A 20,979-nucleotide genomic window follows, 5' to 3' on the forward strand; every position below is an offset into this window, starting at 1 on the left:
AATGGTGGGGGCGGCCGGGCGCGGTGGCTCAAGCCTGTAATCCCAGCACTTTGGGAGGCCGAGACGGGCGGATCACGAGGTCAGGAGATCGAGACCATCCTGGCTAACATGGTGAAACCCCGTCTCTACTAAAAAATACAAAGAACTAGCCGGGCGAGGTGGTGGGCGTCTGTAGCCCCAGCTACTAGGGAGGCTGAGGCAGGAGAATGGCGTAAACCCAGGAGGCGGAGCTTGCAGTGAGCTGAGATCTGGCCACTGCACTCCAGCCTGGGCGACAGAGCAAGACTCTGTCTCAAAAAAAAAAAAAAAAAAGAAAGAAATGGTGGGGGCATGCCCTGAGAATGTGGGAGCCAGGTTGAGGGGATTCTCATTGGCCCTTTTAATGGATCAAATATGAGCATCAAAATAATATATAAAGGAATGAATTATGAGCGATTAAATACAAGAATTCATGAGTCCAAGATATTGTGCTATGAATAAATAGGTACATACGTTAGTCATTGAGGCATAAGGAAGTGTTTTTGCCTGTATGAGGGCTGATGTGGAAGAAGTACTGAGTTCGAACATCACCAAGGCACCAGTAGACTAAGCAGGAGTCAGGGTGCTGAGTTAGGGAACTGAGTTGAGGAGCAGGATACTTGTCTTGTCTTCTCGGCTACCCAAAGGCTGCTTATTGGTTGTACCTGAAACAAAAAGAGTAATTATACAATGGGAAAGTCAGATCATGCCTCGATCAGAATTCATACCACCCATGGCACATAAGTGCCTCCAGATTTGAAATTCGGAAACAGACACCACCTCACCTCCATAGCAGTCCCACCGAGATGGCAGAACCCTAACCCATGCTGAGAAATGTTGTATTAAAAATAGAAGGAAGATGCCAGACGCAGTGGTTCATGCCTATAATCCTAGTACTTTGAGAGCCTGAGGTGGGAGGATTGCTTGAGCTCAGGAGTTCAAGACCAGCCTGAGGAACATGGCAAAACCCCAGGTATACCAAAAAGTAAAAAAATTAGCTGGACATGGTGGCCCATGACTGTAGTCCCAGTTACTCGGCAGGCTGAGGTGGAAGGATCCCTTGAGCCATGCAGGTTGAAGATGCAGTAAGCTGAGATTGCATCACTGCACTCCAGCCTGAGTGACACAGTGAGACCCTGTCTGTATTCTTCAGAAATGTCTATGTCATAAAAGAAAATTTCCAGAAATTTTCCAAAGAAAAATTCCAGAAATTCTCCAGATTGAAGGGCTATAAGAAATAGGGCAGATAAATGCCATCCTTGAGCCCTAGACTGTAATCTATATGGGACAGGAAGATGGGGAGAACATCATAAAAGACATTATTGCATCAATTGACAAAACTGGGATATGGGTGATAGGTTAGATAAAAGCATCGTAGTAATGATGTTAATTTAGTACTGTTGATATCAGTACTGTATCTATATAAGAAATTCTCTTATAGGAAGTTGCATTGAAGCATTTGGGGGCCAAGGGCCTAGAGATATATAATTCATGTTTAGCTGTTTTATAAAGCAAAGGATGAGGGTGCACGTGATAGACTAAGTGGGATAAGATGTTAACAAGAGGTGAATCTGGGTAACAGATGTTATGGGTGTTTTTGGTATTATTTTTATTCTTGCAACTTTCCTGTAAATTTGGAATTATTTCCAAATAAAAGAATAAGACTGTGGGTGATGGAATTTAAATAAATGAACATATATAGAATAACTAAGCTATGCCACTTATGGAAGGACAGATACGACATAATATTTCTGCAATTATATAATTAGCTTAAAATCCAAGCATAATGCATAGCTATAAAGTCCTTCTTCCCAAAAAAGCTACTTCAAGGCCTACAACAAATGTTCTACGTTATGTTATTGGCCCTCCTTTTCCTCATTTATAACAGAGTATTTTGGGGCTGGAGAATTAGCCTTCTTAGATAATTTAATATTTCTTAGTAGCACTAAAAATCAGTGATTACATTTTGAATGTTTTTAGATCTAATCCATTTGCAACTTTAAGTAAGCTTCTTCCAGACTTTCCGTGTTTCCTGTACTTATTTTCAAATAGTTTCCCACAAGTTGGAATTTTTTTTATTTATAGAAATTGTTGTGCTCAGCTGGTCAATGTAATGGGGTGTCTTAGCCTGTTTTGTGCTGCTATAACAGAATACCTCAGACTGAGTAATTTATAAGCACGGAAATGTTTTCTTATGGTTGTGGAGGCTGGGAAGTCCAAGATCAAGTGGCCAGCCTCTGGTGAGGGCTTTCTTGCTCCTCATCACATGGCAGAAGGAGGCAAAAGGGATTAACGCTCTCCTTAAGCCCTTTTTATAGTGCCGTTCATTGGTTCCTGAAGGCAAAGCCATCAGGACCTAAACATCTCCCTAGGCCCCACCTTCCAACACTGTTGAGATGGGGATTAAGTTTCAAACACATGAGTTTTGGATGGCACATTCAGACTACAGCTTGAGGGAAGTATCAGTTTGTCTAACGGTGAGTGCTTATAAAGTAGTCTGTAAGCTACTTTGGTTTTGCTCATGTTTTCTGCACTATTCCTTGGAAGTGGACAGAATGAACACTCCCTTTACCTGAAGGTCTCTCTTCTTCTCAGAAGGAGAAGAACCTAAAAACGCCCTTCCAAGAGAAGGGAAAATGAAAAGGTCTGACTATGTGAAGCAGCTCTCACACTAAAGCTAAGGTCATCCACATGGCAGAAGTGCTGAAGCCTTGCACAGGGCATTTTTGTTCTTAAAGAACTCCTTAAGGTCTTAGGGGGTCATTGTGGAAGCAGTAATACAGGGATGAGGAAGCAAGGCCACTGACGGCCAAGTGGACACCTGGCATGGAACAAATTGGGGAAGCATCGTCAGAGAATTGCACTACATTTCCTAGGCTCACATGACAAATTTATTACCCTTACCATAGCTTAGATGAAATTTGCCCTGTAATTTGATCAGTTATAACTTTGATAGGGGTAGAGGTGGCCAGAGGAAAGGAAAAGAGTATTCTAGTGCTCGCAAAGACTAATTGCCCACTGTAGAGTAATAGCGGGGCTTTGGGCTCCTACATCAATCTCTCATGAGTCTTAATCGAAGCTCCTTTGACACTGATCTGCTCAGATTAAGTTGGTGACATGGAGTTTCCAGATGTGCAGGATAGGTGACAGATTATAAACTGCACTCGTACCTCCAGAGTGGTGCCCAGCTAAGAGGGCTGGCATGAAGCAGCATCTGCCCCCTTGACACCAATGACCCGTAATCCTCAGCAAAGTCTAACTGTTTTTCAGGTCCTTCTGCAGAAGGTGGGCAATTACACGTGCCCTGGAAGTGTGGGCCTACACATCCTCTCGCCCCACATGGCCAACTCTTCTCCTTTAGCTCCTTAACCCAGAATAGCCTCTTCTAGCTGTTCCTCCTGCCTCTGATTTCACCTCCTTCTGATCCACTCATCAACTTTCCAACTCAAACATGTAGGACACCATTTTATCTCTTTCATAAAGCCCTTCAGGATGCAGGCTCAACCCTTCAGCATAGGCTGAAGGCCCTTAATTGTCTGTTCACCCTCCATCCTGGCACTGGCACCCAAACCACCCTGATGCTCAGAATCCCAACCATCCCACTCACTCCCGCCTCTGGGGTTGCACACCTGCCTCCACTGTGGAGCTCCCCCTAGGCCTGCAAACCTATCTCGGATGCAGCTCCCCCTGCGGTCCTCTCTCCCACCTCTCTGGTGACCTGGGCTCCAGGAACTCCTGCACTGGCTGCCTTCATCAGCGCCCTCGTCAGCACCTTGACACCTTGATAGTGTGCCTGCCCCTCTCTTCCACTGGATTAGGACAGCCTTGAAGGGAGATCCCAGGACTTCATTCTGGAGCCCTAGAGCTCAGCAGTTATTAAATGACTCAAATGTTTGACACCTTATTTGGGTACTCCAAAGCTCCAGAAACAGATATATTTATTTGCTAATGAGAAGGGATGTGAACGTATTGAAACAGGAAGGATGGGAAGGAGCAGGCGGCTTTGAGAACACAGGTAAGCCTGAAGGTCCCGTTTACCTCAGTGGTGGCCAAGGGCTAGGTGGGCATGCCCCTTGGTGCCCATGGGAGGCTTAAGGCAGAAAAGAAAAGAAAAGAAAAGAAAAGAAGACTAATGGAGAGAAAAGAAAGAAAAAGGGGAAGGCAAAGAAAGGATTGAAGAAGAAAGTGAGGAAAGTAGAGAGATTGCATTTCTCAGGAATCACCAGAGATGTGACAGTGGTCTTGGGCAGATACACACACACACACACACACATTTAATGTGGGAGATCACTATGGCAGAGAAATGGCCTTTGCCAACCTCCAAGCTCACTTTCTTCTGTGTTCTAAGAGATGAATCAGGCAACTCCCGAATGTGTGTGAGAGGTAAAGAAAGTTTGATGAGGTTATGTAGTTTTTATGCAATTATAAGCAAAGGCAAAATTCCTGCCATTAGGAAGCTGACATTTTACTGGGAAAATAGACTAAACAAGGCAGATAAGTGAACTACAAGCAATGCATGGAGGAAGTAAAGCAAAGAAGGGTGGGAATAAGTGCTGGGAGAGGTGGTGTAGCAGTGTGTGGTGGGGTGGACGTTGGAGGCTTCTTGAAGAGGTGCAAGAGGAAAAAATGTGAAAGAGGAAGAGAATGTGCCCTGCAGATATTCAGGACATTGGGCAGAGGAGTTTGTGGAGAGGAATCAGCAGCTGCAAACGCTCTGAGTTGGGAGGGTGCCTGGTGGGTTCTAGGAAGGCCCATGTGGCTGAGAATAGAGTGAAGGAGGTGTGGGCAGAGTGAGAGCTGAGGGAGGTGGTGACAGCTATAACCCAGACATGATGGGTGTGGGCTTTCCATTCACCAAGGTGGAAAAACTGTGGGAAGAGCAGGTTTGTGATGGGGTAAAATCAAGAGCCCAGTGATAGCCTTGTTAGGTTTCAGATACCTTCGAGATGGCCCAGTGGAGCTGGTAGTTAGACACATGAATCTAGAATTTAGGGGAAGGGTCTAGGTTAAATATATAAGTGCAAGCATCATTAATATTCAGATTTAAACCCACGAGGCTGAGCAAGATCACCAAGGGAGCAGGGAGTGATGGAAAATAAAAGGTCCATGGATGAGCCTTGGGACACTGCAACCTGAAGACAGTGGGAGATGAGGAGTTCAGCAAATGTGACTAAGAGGGAATGTCCAGAAAGGTGGGACACAAATCAGCAGAGTGGAGCATCTGGAAAGCCCAGTGAAGGCTGTGTTCTAAGGAGGTGGGAATGAGGAATTCTGTCCACTGCAGTGGCTAAGTCATCTTAGATGTCTAAGAATGGACTCTTGGATACAGAGTTTTGGGTTGAATGGTGACCCCTGTAAAAGTGAGATATTGCAGGCAGCAGAAGTAGAACTCTTAAGAAAGTGTTCTGGAACGGTTCAAGACCCAGAGAGAGGAGAGAGAACAGAGCCACCGTCTAGACAGCTGCAGTCTGTTGTGAAGGGAAACAGAGAACCTGGGTAGAGATGAAGGGAGAGGGTGGAGAGTCGAGAAAGTTCTGATTTATTTTTCCATAGGGAAATGACATTATGTGTGTGTGTGTAATGGGAAGGACCCAGGAGACGATTTAGGGGGGAGTGCCAACACAGTTGTGCAGGCTTCCCTCTCATGGCACAAGGGGTTGGGATCTAGTGCCCCAGTGACCTTTTCTGGGGTATGAGCACTAGGGGAGAAAGCTAAGACAGTCGCATCTTCTTGCAACCTTCTCGGACAGGTTGAACCACCAGGGGCTCTGCGCAGGTGTCACCACACTCCTAGGCGTCCGTTGTCACCTGGCCTGAAGCCCGGGTCTTGGGGTAGCAAACGTCCTTAGGTTCACTTCAGCCACATCTGTGCCGTCAGTCCATGGAAGCTTTTGGGTGCATTTATGAAGCTGCGCCCTGTGCTTGGTGCCTCAGAACTCAGTCCTTTAAGTTCCTCCCACCCAGGATCGGGAACGGGCCTTACCATTCTGCCGCTCCTGCAGCAGCTCTTTCTGGCGAGTGCAAGCCAACGGATTCCCCGCGAGCCGGGTTCCGGTGGGGAATCCGCGCAGCAGTCCCCTGCACGCACCCTCCCGCCGTGCCCTCCTTCCCTGCGCAGTGCATCGCTCGGTGCTCAGGAAGGGAGAGCGCGCGGTCCTGGGCCGCCAGCGGTGCTCAGGGAGAGGCTACAGGCTTGGCTTCAGCCACCGCGTTGCGCCACGTGGGCGCTCCCCTCTCTGTTGCTACCCTCCGTGCTGAGGGATGGCCCTGGCCTCGGTCCCTATCTGGACCTCTTCATGGTGCGGAGACTGATCGCAGTTCCCTACGTTTTGCGTCCCAACTTCTCAGGGACAGAAAATAACCCTGGTGTGTGTTGGGGAGAAAGGGGAGAGCAGGCCTTTGGCCTCTTAAGGGTAGTTTGGGGTCCCCCCCAACTGCGCCGAGGCGAGGGCGCCTGTCCCCAGGCGGGAGGAGCGCCCCTAGCGCCGGCTACGTCTCTGCGGACCTGGTGGTCCCAGCGCGCGGGCATCCATCCATTCATTGCGACTCCAGGCGCGGCGGCCCTAGGACTCCAACCGAAATCTATGAATGGGAAGAGGAAAGAGAACCAATGTCTGTTTGCGCTCCCTGCTTCCCCGCACCCCAGCCTCCCTCCTGGAAGAGCGAACCCGACGCGTAGTGACAAGGGGCGGGGGTCGGATGGGGGGTACTGCGGGGGCGTGCAATAGTGGGAGAGAGTCTGGCTGGAGACTGCACTATTTATATACTCCGGTGCTCCAGGACAAAGAGGGCAGATTCGAGTCACCCCCCTCCCCCAGTCCCAGCACCTCCCCGGCCCGGCCCCCTCCTCTGGAGGCTTTGATTTCGTGACCATCCCCCCGGGGGGGCGGGCTGGCAGGTGCGGGGGTGGGAACCGTCTCCGCGGGAGCAGCCTTGCCAAAGGTCCGGCTGCTGACGTCCGAGCGCCCGCTCCTGTCAATGAACGGCAGCGGCAGCCTGGGGACTGTTCTGGCAACGAGGCTACAGACGTCATCGCCTCCTGTTGGACGCGGGGGGGTGTCCGAGCAGCATCTCCGGCTTAAAGGGAAACTCTCTAAGTTCTGGGCAGCCGGGAGAGTCGTTCTTGAGAGCATATGCACCCCCAAATGTCAAGTGCACGCGGACACACACACACACACACACACACACAGACACACGCACGCACACATGAGCACTCATGTTCTAGAGAGCGTGGTCTGAGTCCGAAGTTGCTGCTGCTGGGAGCTTGAGCTGAGATGGACTGGTCTTCATGGGCGCCCAAGGCACTGGGTGCAACTTTCCCCGAGACCCCCAGATGGAAAGGTGGGAAGGAGGAACCCCACACACTCGCCTTTTGCGAGAAGATCGGCGCGCACCCCAGAGTGCCCCAAGCCTTTGGAATCTGCCTGCTGAGCGGAGCGCGCGAGCGTGGACAGGTCCCGAACTTGGCCGGCGGGCTTTCTTGGCAACTTGCTTTGCGCAGTTCTCCATGGAACCCTGGACCCACTGTGCTCCGGGAACCTTACCTTTTTTTTCTTTCTTTCTTTCTCTCTTTCTTTTTAAATTTATGAACTCGAAATGAAGCGGAAAGCAGATACACGCGTCAGCATACTTTGGCGGGTAAGTTGACAGTTCCTTTTACCTATTATTTAACCCTTGAGAGTCCAGAAAAACTTAGTCCCAATCTGTGTGTGTGTGTGTGTGTGTGTGTGTGTGTGTGTGTGTACTTAAAAAAACTTCCTGTCCTTTCCCTCCACCCTGTTTAGCAACAAGAAAACGTGTGCGTGTGTGTGGTGTGTTGTGTTTGTGGACGTGACTGTTTGGGGGAAAGGGTGATGAGTGAACTCGAGAAAGAAGAAAGGGAGTTTTTAAAGCCGGAAGACTCAAGGGTTTGCAGAGGAGGGGAGAGAGACTGCAGCCCGCCCCAGCGCCGACTGACAGCCTCGGGGCTAACGCTTGATCCGAGGAGTTTGAGAGCTCCAAGTTCCCAGCGAGGGCTGCGCGCCAGCTGCAAACCGCAGCGGCTGCCGCGCCAGACCCGCAGGTGCCTCCCGAGGCGGCCTGGAGAAGGGATGGTGTGTGCACTGCAACTTCCTTCCTCCACAGCCGGCCGCCCTTCTCCAGTTCTCAGTGGGGACAGGACCCCCTGCGCTTTTGATCCTTCCCTCTGCCGCCACTCTCTTCTCTCCCCCCACCTTCCCCAGTCTCTTTTGCGAAAGATCCTATGATGTCATAGGGGAGGAGGGGGTCCGGAGTCCCCAGCACCTGAAAGCATCACTAGATTGCATTCTGCAGCATTTTATTTTCTTCATCTCACCCAATTTTCCTTGCAACCCATTGAAATCGCATCCTCCCCAAACACGGCAAACACTGTCCTGCCCCTCCTCCCCCCAAGCCAAGCCAAGCCCAGCCAGAAGATACCACTCCTTCATAGCTAGACAGGGCCAGGAGTCCTCACAGCACCCCACCCCATCGCCCCTCCAAATGGGGAAGAAATCCGCTGAGGCACCCAAGGAGCCTCTCATCTCTGGTTTGATCTCTCCTCCCCTCTCGGCTCACCCTTCTAGTTGAAGGAAAAGGACGAAGGAGGAAGGAGGAAGGAGAGAGAGAAGAGAGAGAGACAGAGAGAGGGAGAGGGAGAGGCAGAGAGAGAGAGAGAGAGAGAGAGAGAGAGAGAGGCGCAACACCAGCAAACAGTCTCCTAGACGTAGGGCTACACTGATGGACCGGATTGTAGGATTTCTGCACTGAGTCCCTGCCCCTCTGCCTTTCCTGCCACCCCAAGTCCCTTCCCCTCCTGAAGCAGCAATCTCTTCCATCTCCCTCTCTGGGCTCTTCTCCCCACCCCTTCCTCTGCACCTAACCCCCTCCCCTCCATCTAACCCCACCTTCACTCTCCTCTCCGAGGGGGGAGGGCCAGGGGGTGGGGAAAGAAAACCCCCAAATCCCCAGCCCTGGGCAGAGATGTCGAAGAAACGCAAAGCCCTCGAGGGTGGAGGAGGTGGCGGAGAACCCCAGCTCCCAGAGGAGGAACCCACTGCCTGGTTTGGGGACAGCAGCGAGGAGCAAGGTAGGGGGCGGGGAGGGGGAGGAGAAAAAGGAACAGGAGCACATGCAGGAAGACGTTTGGGAGTTGAGATCCCTCCGCAGGAATGCCCTCGCCACACTTCATCAGAGCTCCCTATAGCAAGACAACTTGAGTAGACTTCTCCCCCACAGATGGGGTTTTACATGTTTCCTCAGGATACGGGGAGTGGGGTGGGAGTGAGCTGATTAGATAATGCTGAAGACCCAGATCTGCGTGGACTTGAAGCTGTGTGGGGAAGAAGTGAGGGTGGGGTGGGAAGGGAAGAGGCCAAGAGGTATTGATTGGGGACAGCTGACTATTTTCCCTCATGCCTGCCTGGCTGTCATGTGCATTGGTGTGGACACACTGTACTGGGGATGGAGGGCCTACATGAATGTCTGTGTGCAGAACACCTGGGTCCGGAGGGCAGGGGTGCCGGTGAGATCCCCCTCAAGCTCGTTGCTGATGAGGGACAGCAGGGAGGGACGTTTACTTCTTCCATGCTTCTCCAGTCCAGGGATGCTTAGGGCTGCGTCATGTGAAATCTTCATTCCCTGCACAGGCAGGGCCCTGTGCCTCCTCCTGAAGTTGGAGGTGAGGTTTCTGAAGCAAATGGGGTGATGTGCTGTGATTTCAAGGAGAGACGTGGTGGTGAAAGCAGTTGGGTACTTCTTTGCCTAGAATAACACCAATGAAAAACTGAAGATGGAAAATTTCCTATGGAAACACAAGTGATCCTTGGGTATCTGATTTCCACATAAAAGAAACCCAGGCAGACACCTTTTATTTCCCTTAAAGCTTTCTGGATTTGGTTTAAAGTAGGCCCCAATGAACTAGCCAGGCTTTTTCCGGGCTGCAGTTAAAATGCAAAGGAAAAATGAACCAGATGGAGATGTTTTGTTGTTGGCTAAGCTGTGGAAAATTAGGTGAACAGGCATGTTGGGGGAGAATCTGAATCTGGATAGGTAGGCAGCTAGGTAGAGGGGTTGTTTGTGTGACTGATTCCTTCCTGCAGCCCAGCCCTGTGGCTTCGGTTGTGGCAGGGGCCGAGCTGGGCAGAACATCCAGAGAGATGGGCTTGGGCTCCTGTCTCCAAAATGGAGGCAATGGCTCTTCTCCTTTGACGTCATAAGAAACACCAAGTCACAGAAGTCCTTTCCCCCGGAAAACATGAATCTTTGTGTGCAATGGGAACCTTCGGCATGGCTTGCGTCCATTTCCAAACAAAGGACGGGTTCCGGTCATGCCCGGAAAGTGCATTTTGGTGACACTGAAAGGAGTTGAGAAGAATCCCACCGCTTAACTCAAAAGGGGTATTTCAGTAACTGCAGGCTTTGACTTTCTCTGCTCAGTTATGATTTTAGAGCAATGCTAGGGCATTTCTTAAGTTACTTTTACTGAAAAAAAATGGCATTTGTTAAGAAATTCAAGGTGTTGCGGTGACTTTATTTGTATGGTTGGTATTTTTCCATCTTTGGGGGAAATAATTCAATATCACCATGAGAGTCTGGCAAATTCATCAGCTCCATATGCAGCATTTAGTTTTGACCTCGGGTCGCTCTGTAAAGGCGCATAGCCTTTTCTTTTGGTTAATAGCAAACCAAGTCTATGGGAACTGAAACCATTATTATGGTAAATAACAACCTTAATATTTTAATGCTATTTTAAAAATTAATAAATGTATGACTGCCGGCTGTGAAAAGAAATAAGAATTGTGTTTCAGCAAACATTTTTCATCTTTTTGGTGGACATATTTGGTATTAGGATTTAAAAAAATCTATGCTATGGAAGTCTATACTACCAGTAGCAAGTCATTCCCACATTCCCCAGGTAATACGAGTCTACAAAGAATATTTTGCAAATCAGAAGAGTCAACAGTAAATACCTGTATCCATAGTACTCAGAGATGATCCTAATTTCAAAATGATTTATTGTACAATTTTTTTTTAGCATAAAAATGTCTAAAGATTTTATTGTATCCTTTGTATTTGGCAACTAAAACTGCTACTTGATGATTGTCTGAGAATATGTAACTGTAGAAACCATTGAGGGGTGAACGCTCCACCACCATGGTGTTGGGAATATATTTCTTTGGGAAATGGCAACCATGGCCCATGCCTGCAATGGCGGGAGCACATCTGTGCATTTCTAGTGGATGTCTGTGGTATATGGCTATATGAATACATGGCTGTGCACGCTTTCACGATGGGAAACTGGGAGGCCAGATAGCTGGCAGTGTTTGAGTGACAGCTGTTCATGACACATAACCGCATACCCATGATTAAGATACTACATTTTCTCTGCCTCTCAAACTCAGTGCTGTTGGTTTTTACCCCTTTGGGCCTCTAAGCCAAATTTGACTGTACACACACTGCAAAACAGAGAAAAGTATATATGTTGGTGTTGCTGACCTGGATGGAACCTCAGAGGGTTATCTTTTAAGTTCCAACAACTTGGAAGGTTTACGTGTTTGCTCATTTCAACCATTGAGAGTATATTCATAGAATGTATGAAATGAAGGCAACTGGAAATTAAGTTTCAGTGGTGGTCAATGATTTTAAGATGGCCTGTTGGCAGGTTGCTTTGACTTGAAGTTTTAAATAGCTAATAGCTGACAGGCTTATAGGCTGCCTAGAGAGGAGTGCGGTGGGAACTTTGAACGTGAGAACTAAAGCCCTTCGGTCCTGTTCACGTCCTTCCCTACCACCAATCCATCCCAGAGTGCACGTGGTCTCCAGCCACAGCTGCTAAGTGCTCCTTTCAGGTCCTGTGCTGATACTTCCTGGCTATTGTGCTGTGTGGCCCCTGTATTGTTAATAGTTTCTCTTTAGAAGATTCCTTATACTGATGAACATAGGATAGTAAATGGGTCATTGTGTACACACTCAGATGGTTTTGGTTTCCTCCCTGACCTTAATAGATCCAGCCTGCTTAATTTAACTAGGTAAAAGGGAAGATGAAGTACATTATCCTAGCTTAGACTGAATGTTTCTTTGGATGTCCACCAAAGTTATTTGACATGTGCACATGTGTGTGTGTGTCTGTAAAATTGTGATTACGATATTTTCCTCTTGTGGGCAGCAGCTGGCTGGCTCCGTGTCCAACATGTGTGTGGTCTATACTGATGGAAGATATTAGCATAAAATGTTAAACTTATAAACATTTTTCCTTTGTAACTTAAAGAAAATTGGTGTGCAAATGGACCATGCCAATGATAATTTTTGTTTTGTTTTGTTTCTTCTTTTCTTAATTGCTTTGAACTTGGACATAAGAGTGTGTTACAGTGTTTGGTTAACTATAACTGAATGGACATGTGGAAAGCTATATGGGAAGAGTCTTTGATGAAAACCTTGAATAATTGTATTTATTGATCTTATAACTAATAAGAAAGTACTTCGGCCGGGCGCGGTGGCTCAAGCCTGTAATCCCAGCACTTTGGGAGGCCGAGACGGGCGGATCATGAGGTCAGGAGATCGAGACCATCTTGGCTAACACAGTGAAACCCCGTCTCTACTAAAAAATACAAAAAACTAGCCGGGCGAGGTGGCGGGCGCCTGTAGTCCCAGCTACTCGGGAGGCTGAGGCAGGAGAATGGCGCAAACCTGGGAGGCGGAGCTTGCAGTGAGCTGAGATCGGGCCACTGCACTCCAGCCCGGGCGACAGCGCAAGACTCCGTCTCAAAAAAAAAAAAAAAAAAAAAAAGAAAGTACTTCAAAAATTTTTTCATTCTCTTCACATTCTTTTTATATTAGTCTCTTTTCAAATAATTAGTATTTACTTAAAGAGTTTGGTTTAATCACAAGATATCTTATTAGTTACTATACACTGAAGAAGTAATACTAACTCTATTTTACCAGTTACACTGTAGTTAGAAACCTGTTCTCTTAGTACCTGTAGGTTCTCTGAAATCTATCTCTATTCTCCCCTCTCCCCACTGTCACCCTAATTGGACTATCTTGCTTCGTCTTCTAGTTTTAAACTTCATGTCTTTCAAGGTGGTTTTAAGTTAGGAAATTACTTAACTTAAGTGGTATATTCTTAAGTGGTATATTCTTACATTAAATTAATCTCATGACTGTTTTAAAAGTAAGTAGTTTCTGTTTTGGATTAAATTGGTTAAGATCCTCCCCAGCCCAGCTTTCTGGGCTCTTGCCTTGGTAGTGTTTAAAGCCACCCAAAGGGGAGCCTCTGCAACTGAATGAATCTAGGGGACATTTGGGCATGACCAACTCATGCATTCCTTGAATTTCTTGAGCCATAGTGAAATATGGGTAGCTATTATGTGGTCAGATAAATCAGTGACTGAGTGAACATATGGTTTTCAATAACCACATACCTCTACCTCTCTGATATTACAATAACACCCGGATTTTGTAGCTTTCCTGTATTATTAATGGGTAGTTAGTATTGGGAGAACCTGAAACTGGGTATGAGAAGTAGCATCAATTTTATGCCTCTAAAACTAGTTAAAAGTGAATGTGTATGTTGTTAATTGACCTACATCTACCTAACCCCCTACCATCAGCTGGATTGATCTTTCCAATAGATTAATGTTTCTGATTAATTGTTCAGATTGCCTAATTCTAAAATAGCTCACAAAAATATCTCTCAAAGGGTGATTTACATCGTTGATATTAAAAAATGGGCATGACCCTTGGAAGAGGAAATCAATGTTAAAGACAAACAGTCATACAAGCATGCATTTTTACAGAAGTTTGATGGCAAAGGCGGTTATTGTTTCGACATTTGTTAAAGTTCTTGTGTTAGTTTCTTTGGCTTCAAACCAGAAAGGCCACTACCATGCAGGGGGCCAAAGGAGGTGGAAGAGGTGACTTCGAGGAGGAGAAATGGAGCTCAAGAATGAAGGCTGCAGAATGGAATAGAGGCCTCAGTCCTCTCTCATCTTTGGACATGCCCCTGCCTTTTTGATTCAAGCGGTAAAGGAAATGACCAACATCTGAAAGACAAAGTCACCACTATGTGCCTTTCTCCTCCCCTCAGGTTGAATTGAATGGCCTTGGTGATCCAGTTTCTGTGACTTTGATTATGACTTTGGAAATAAATGATCTTACACCATAACTGGACTCCAATCTAAATGATAACTCACAAAGGAACCAAATGAGGGGTAGTTATTAATCTGAAAGAGTGGGGAGAGGAAGTTACCTAAAAACTGGATTCTTTGAGAAGCCACTAGCTGGGAGGATACTCTCTTTTTAGAACTGGCAGAAGTTCTGAGCATCACAGCACAATAATGTAGAGCACCTTTTGATCTAGAGTACAGCAGGGACTCTTCTTTATGTTGTAAATGGCCTATATTTACCTACATTTATGTTCCTGTTTGCCAACACTTGCTCCCCAACAAACATGCACCTGGCCCTCCCCTCCAGGGGAAAACAGAACTGCAAATAAACAGAGGTGAAAGTTATGTAACAATGCTGCCTCCTGTTGCTTCTATGGCTAGCTTAAATAATACAGATGGAATACGTGTTTCTCAGGTAAGCAGAAATTATCTTCACCTGTTAGCAGGAGGAGCACTTTTAATAAAAAGAACTGCTCAACTGTGACATGAAATTCTTAAGAGCTCTTTGACTTTGTCTTTCCTTCCTTGAGGAATACAAGGTAGCAATCACAATGACCATTATCTTGATATGATATATTGCATATATCATATAGATACATGCATATATCATATAGATACATGCATATATATTATACACACATGGAAACAATAGTCAGTGGTCACGGGGAGAGGTACAGTAAGTCTTCCTCCAACCCCAAATGTCACCTATATGACCCTGGTTCTTATGTAGCCAACCAGAAATTTCCTGAGCACACACAGGATGATATACGTAACATTCCTTTCATAGAGAGACACAAGTATCCTGTTAAACTGTTCTCCTTATACTTTGCTTTATCCACTTACCTGTGTCTTGGAAATGTATCAGCATATATAAAACTACCTTTGTTGCCTGTATACTATTCCGTGGTACAATGTGCCATAATTGATTTAACTAAACCCTACTGAATGACATTCAAAATACTAGTCTCTTGCTTTTATAAATAAATAAAGTTTTCATAAGCAACCACACAGTACTTTTTGAACACATGTATACATTTATATGTTGGTAAATTCCTGGATATGGAAGTTGAGTCAAAGAGATGATAACCATTTGAATTCCATCGAAGGCTATTTGCCGATACCTGCCATAATTTTCTTACGCAGTTTGATCTGTCATGAGTACAGACACTATATTTTGAAAATCCCAAATTGGGATATTAGGTAAATATAGGCATATTTCTCAAAACAGTGAAATATATTTCTCAAAACAGTGAAATATATTTCTCAAAACAGTGAAATAGTCAACAGACTATTTGAAATGTAGAGAGTCCCAGAGGTAGGGTGATTACGCCTAGGTTGGATTTTAGGATTTATGAGACAGCTTTTCTTCTTCCCCTGCTCTCCGCTTAAGGTGGGTGTTGGCATGAGCAGTATTGCATTACATCCATCTCAGCAACAACACATAGGCGCAGGTTTGCGATTTTGCCGCAGAATAAACATTGAGGGAATTTAAGTAATGACAGAGAATTAATTCTGTTATTTTAAAATGTGTATTATTTTATTCAAGAGTAAGTCTTACTCTTGAATTCTCAGATAACCACAATGGTAACTCTGGGTGTTGTGACTTTTGCACATTTTATCTATTTAGAGATTCTTAAATTTGTCAGTCAGAATGTTGGCTCTCAAAGAGTGGGAGTGGTGGTGTCTTAACTGTGACATTTATACCGCGTGGGAGCTGATAACCCCTGCCTTGTCCCCTGTTTCGTCCCTGCCCCTTCCAGTGTGCCTGGCACCTAATGGGTGTGCCAGCGTTTCTTGTTGAGTGAAATCATGAATGTTTTTGTAACTGAGGCAACTTGAATTAACAAGTATCTTAATAGAAACTATAATATTTCTACTTGTAAATGACTATAGATAAGAAGAAATATTTATATTGAGCTGTGAAAGTTTTTTATTCATGAAAGAAAATCTGCTCTGAGATTAAACATGCCACAGCAGCACATATTTGTAAAAGCATTTTTCCTCAGGACATAATTTTAAGGTGCTAATACCTGGGATGAATGGGTGAGAGAGAAGTAGAAACACGTTCCCCTTCCCCTTCTGCCTCATACCTGGGCCAGCTGGGGAGAGAGCCCATGTGCTCCTTCCCTTGGTGCTAATGGGGAGTTCAGCCCACACAAGCCTCGGCCAATGAACAAGAACCCTTACTCAGCTCCAGCTCCCAACCACAGCAGGCCCCAAGCCTGTATCCCTGCTTTCAAGCCATTTTCAGACACACTGGGAGCCAGCCCTCCTCTGTGTAGAAAGCCTCACTCTGTGAGTGGTAAACTGTTCTATGTCCTCTTGGTGCGTGTGTCATCAGAGTTGACATCTGAAAGAAATTTTGGGTGGGAGATCCATCTCATGCTCATGGAATACCCATCACAAACATTTTGCTACATTTTCTTTTTCTCCTCCTCCACCTCCTCCTCCCTTTCTTATTCTTCTCTGGCACGCATAATTATTATTATTATTATTATTGGCTGAAGTCTTCAGAATTATTTATAAACATTTTGATAAGCTAAATACTTTAGATTTATTTTCTGACGGCAAGACATCCCTGAACATGACCACAATTCAACATCCATACTGAGAATGCTTAACATTAATATAACGTTATTATCTAGTGGGAGCACATATTCAAATGTCCCCAGTAATAGCCTGGATAGTTTCTCAATCCAGAATCCAGTTGGGAATCATGCATGACGTTGAATTGTCATTTTTTTTTTAATCTAGAAAAACTCCATGACATTGACATTTTTGAAGCATCTAGGCCACCCATCTTTCAGAAATCCCAAATTTGGATGCATATGATGCTTCTTAGTGATTAGACTCAAGTTAAATATTTTGGACAAAGATACCACATAGATGGCACCGTGCCATTCTCGATGCATCCCATTAGAAAGCACTTGACATCAGCAGGTCCTATCTTGGTGACAATAAGTTTGATCGCTTGGTTAAGAAAATTTCTACCAGACTTCTCCACTGTAAAGAGAAATAGTAATAAACTCTGATTATTCTTCCCTGACGCCATGGCAAAATGTCTGCTCAAAGGTGCAAAATGTTGACAACTAAAATCCTTAATTTAATATCAATTCATAATTATATAAATTTGGATTTTGTTTACATGTCAATATTTTTCTTTTTCATTGAGGTGTAATGATTTCAGATAAGGCACTTTCTGAGCTAAACAGCTTAGGTGAATTTTACAGGAAGAACTCAATGGATTTTAACAGAAATAAACACCAAGATGTAAGCCATTTCCAGCATTCCAGAAGGCTTCCTGTGCCCTTTGCCTCATCAGGTCCCTTCCCACAGGTAACCGTTGTTCACCCTCTGACCTCTGTCATCAATTCGTTTGCCTGCTCTGGGACTCTTCTGTAGAAATGGAAAAGCACATCTTCTTTGTCTGGGTTCTTTTCGTCAAACTTCAATCTATGGGATTCAGCTTCATTGTTGCAGTAGGTTGCTCTTTTTAAGTGCTAAGTAATATTCTGTTGTATCACCATTCCATAATTTACTTGTTTTTTCTACTATTGATGGATATTTGAGTAGTTTCAACTTTGGAGCTACTCCAAATAAAACTGCTATGCAACATTTTTATACATGCCTTTAGTGGACATAGACCCTCATTTATTTGAGGCACATACCCTATAGATCACTTTTTATTTTAGTAATTTGTTTAATGTTCTTTATTAGTCATTGGAGCTCCTCAATGAAAGTGTTGATTTTCTACAAATACATCTGAATATCACAAATCTTATATTCATAAAAAATTCAGAGGCTTTCATGGGAACACTGAAAATCCAGACATAGAATCTTGATAAATGAACTAGATTTTATCCATAATAGAAGTCTATACTTAATTTTGACTCACAAATATAATTATGCTTCTCTACCGTGGATGTTGAATTTGGTGCTTGTTCATTTAAGTAGTGTATTGTGCTTGATTGAGGACTCTGAAGGAGACTGTATTAAGAAGAGAGATGGACCATCACCAAGTTATACCATCCAGAGGTACAGTTTGCTGGTAGTATGGATTAGTTTACCTCTGAGAAAAGCTTACCAGATTGAGGAATCTCTGCCTAGGAAACTCTGTAAGTTCAACTCAAGAAGAGAAGGAATCTGCTGTCTTTCCCAAACTGTTTTTTCTTGCTATTGTGATTTTTGATTTCCAACCTTCTTTATTTTTCTGCATCAGTGTGGCCTAATGACATCCACTAGCTGGTCTTATTTGGGGCTGGCCTGGACTAACTATGAAGTAGAAAGGGACAAGTGTAACTTTATGTCACCCTCTTGCCACAGAATAATAAATCTAATTTTTAAGTAACAGGTTCTGTAACAAGATAGAGAACTTTCAGTTATCTTCACATTTGGCTCCAGCCTATCTCTCACCAAGGGAACTATCTGTCTGGGACAATGCTTCGATGTGTGCTGACAGCAGAGGGTGCAATTCCAGGGCTTCCGATGCACAGGGTTTGGCTGCTCCAGGAGAGCCTGTGGGGAAGGTGGGGACAGGAGAATGGTGTGGCGCACAGCCCGAGGAGGGCCCTGCTACGGGGTGGCTGGGGAGGACTGCAGAGCCCAGGAACAGCTGTCAGTTATTGGGAGCTGCTGTGGTGCGTGGTGGAAGACGTGACTCTCTGTGTGAGTCTAGTGCTCTGTCAAGTTTACCAAATTCTTGAGTGATTCAGAGAGGCTTTGTAAATGAAAACCCCATGAAGGGTCTGAGTTTCACATATGGGCTTTGATGGCATAAACCAGAGTGAGTGAGTGTGAAGTGGTAGCCAGAGTCGGGCCAGTCCAGGAAGACTCAGGTTCTGGAATATTCTTCAAAACAGTAGCAAAGGCTCTGGTGTCTCCAGGTAGGAACATGTTGTGATTCAAGGCAAATCACCCTACCCCAAGGGTTAGCAAACTCTTGGCTTTGAGGTATATTGAAGCCATTTTTTTCTTAACTTGAAGTGAATTGGAACATTTTGATTGTTGTCACAGCCCAGTCCCCTGTTTTCAATGTGGTATCACCTGTGGCTTGAGATTTAGGTAAAGATTACAAAGATGGTCAGAGGCCTGGTTTTACTCAGGGCCCAACAGATTTTAGTGATTCAGCATAATCACCGGGGCTGAGTCAACATCAGCTGTTATCTTACATGATCATAATAATAATTAACATATCTACATAGCAGTAACTTAAAAGGAGTCTTTTTTTAGCTTCATTATGAATGTCAAAATGTATATGGAGAATATAAATTTGTCATGGCATACAAGAAAAATCTATAACTAACTGACAGCATGCTAATTTTATCCATACCCCTCTATGCTTAATAGCAGGCTATTTATTTGCCTACTTACTCCCATTTTTGTTGTTCAGTCTCTGATTTCAGATTTCTAAGATCATCATTATTTGATTGTCTAAAATACAATGCAAAAGAATTACAACATGGAAGTGAAATGTTGTCAATTACAAGGTTTCATTAAATCTAAGAGAGGTGCTGGGAACAGCTCTACCCACATGCGATGTTGTTAAAAAAAACAAGTTAGACTTTGAACTGAAAAAGGAAAATTGATGAGGGTTATCCTGTGTCCCTACCACCAGATATTTCTATTCCATTCTATTCTAGACATCAAAAATGTGCCAAGTGTCCACTAAGTTGAGTGCTGGACACACGGTGTCTCAAGAGCAGGCATAGCCTTGCTGGTCATAGTGAGGGTGTTTTGGTTAACTCATAGAACAAAGTGCCATCTGATAATTTCTTATTTTGCTTACTTTTAGTGTCTGCCTCTTCCCACGAGAATATATTCTCATTAAAGATGGAAACTTCTTTGTGCTTTCTTCCTGTGTACCTCTAGCACTTGGACTAAAGCCTGGCAAATATTAAGTCCTCTTAAACTTTTTATTGAATGAATGTGTGACTGAATGATTGAGTTCCCCTTTTAAAAAAAAGGTTTTAGTAGAGATGAGGTCTCGCTATGTTGCCCAGGCTAGTCTCGAACTCTTGAGCCCAAGTAATCGCCCACTTCTGTCTGCCAAAATGCTGGGATTACAGGCATGAGCCACTGCACCTGGAATAAATTGTCTTTTTAATGGAACTTTTCCCTTGACTTAGGATGAATCAAATGCTTTATAGAAAAAGGCTAAGGGGGACTTTCAGAGGAGCTCTCCAGATAGCCTGAATACCTCCCGGCTCTCAGTCAGTCTCAGTTGCAAGTGGCAACAGGCAAAGAGAATAAACTTAAGTGAAAGGCGGTATATCAGCAAGTCCTGGGGAGAGGCCACAGCAGAGGAGGGTACAGAAAGCAGCCACCTCCAGGGTCTGGACCTGGGCTCCTTCTCCTTCCTCCATTGTTCTCCCAGATAATGAGATGAAGGGCAGCTCAAGGTCACACCCTCACAATCCCTGCGCAGCCAGGAAAGAATACCTTGCCCCAGTTAACCCAGCCAAAATATCCCAAAGGCAGACACTCCCGTTTCTATAGATAGGGCAGGTGTGTTCCTAGAAGAAAGTGCAAGACAAGACTGCACACAGGCATGACGGTCACCCTCTGTCCTCTGTTCCTCCTGCCAGGTCCCTGTCACTGAGTAAAGGTGGCACCATTGCTGTCCTTTCTGGCTCTAGAGAACTTGCCGATGTTTCTTTTCTTGTCTAGTAAAATTTAGTATGAGTATTCTCCTTCAGCAATAGAATCTGGCATACTGTGTTCCCAGAGAAGGTACCAATCAGATGTAAAATAGATGTGCAATGCTCTATCAACTGGTAAAGTCTTAACGTCTTATATC

General features: G+C 45.1%; 2 protein-coding genes across 3 annotated transcripts in view; one reads left to right on the forward strand and one right to left on the reverse strand.

The window, feature by feature from the left end:
* Positions 1-6,340: 6,340 nt before the first annotated feature.
* LOC112623013 (putative uncharacterized protein FLJ36797) lies at positions 6,341-7,051 on the reverse strand. The gene is given in 3 exon segments (XM_025383148.1): positions 6,341-6,856; positions 6,859-6,903; positions 6,905-7,051. Coding segments are annotated over 3 exon segments (708 nt in total).
* Position 7,052: 1 nt separating this feature from the next.
* The window catches only part of LOC112623014 (putative transcriptional regulator encoded by LINC00473), a 65,674-nt gene continuing 51,747 nt past the window's right edge, over positions 7,053-20,979 (forward strand). The window contains exon 1 of one of the 2 annotated variants that reach the window (XM_025383149.1): positions 7,053-7,656. Coding sequence is in view for 1 of the 2 variants with exons in the window: in XM_025383153.1 (XP_025238938.1) it covers positions 7,615-7,656 (42 nt within the window). In the remaining variant the exon portion in view is untranslated. The remainder of the gene's footprint in view (positions 7,657-20,979) is intronic. The other variant, XM_025383153.1, reaches the window with a different exon arrangement.

This window comes from Theropithecus gelada, chromosome 4 (assembly GCF_003255815.1).
Source record: "Theropithecus gelada isolate Dixy chromosome 4, Tgel_1.0, whole genome shotgun sequence".
In the NCBI taxonomy this organism is placed as follows: Eukaryota; Metazoa; Chordata; class Mammalia; order Primates; family Cercopithecidae; genus Theropithecus; species Theropithecus gelada.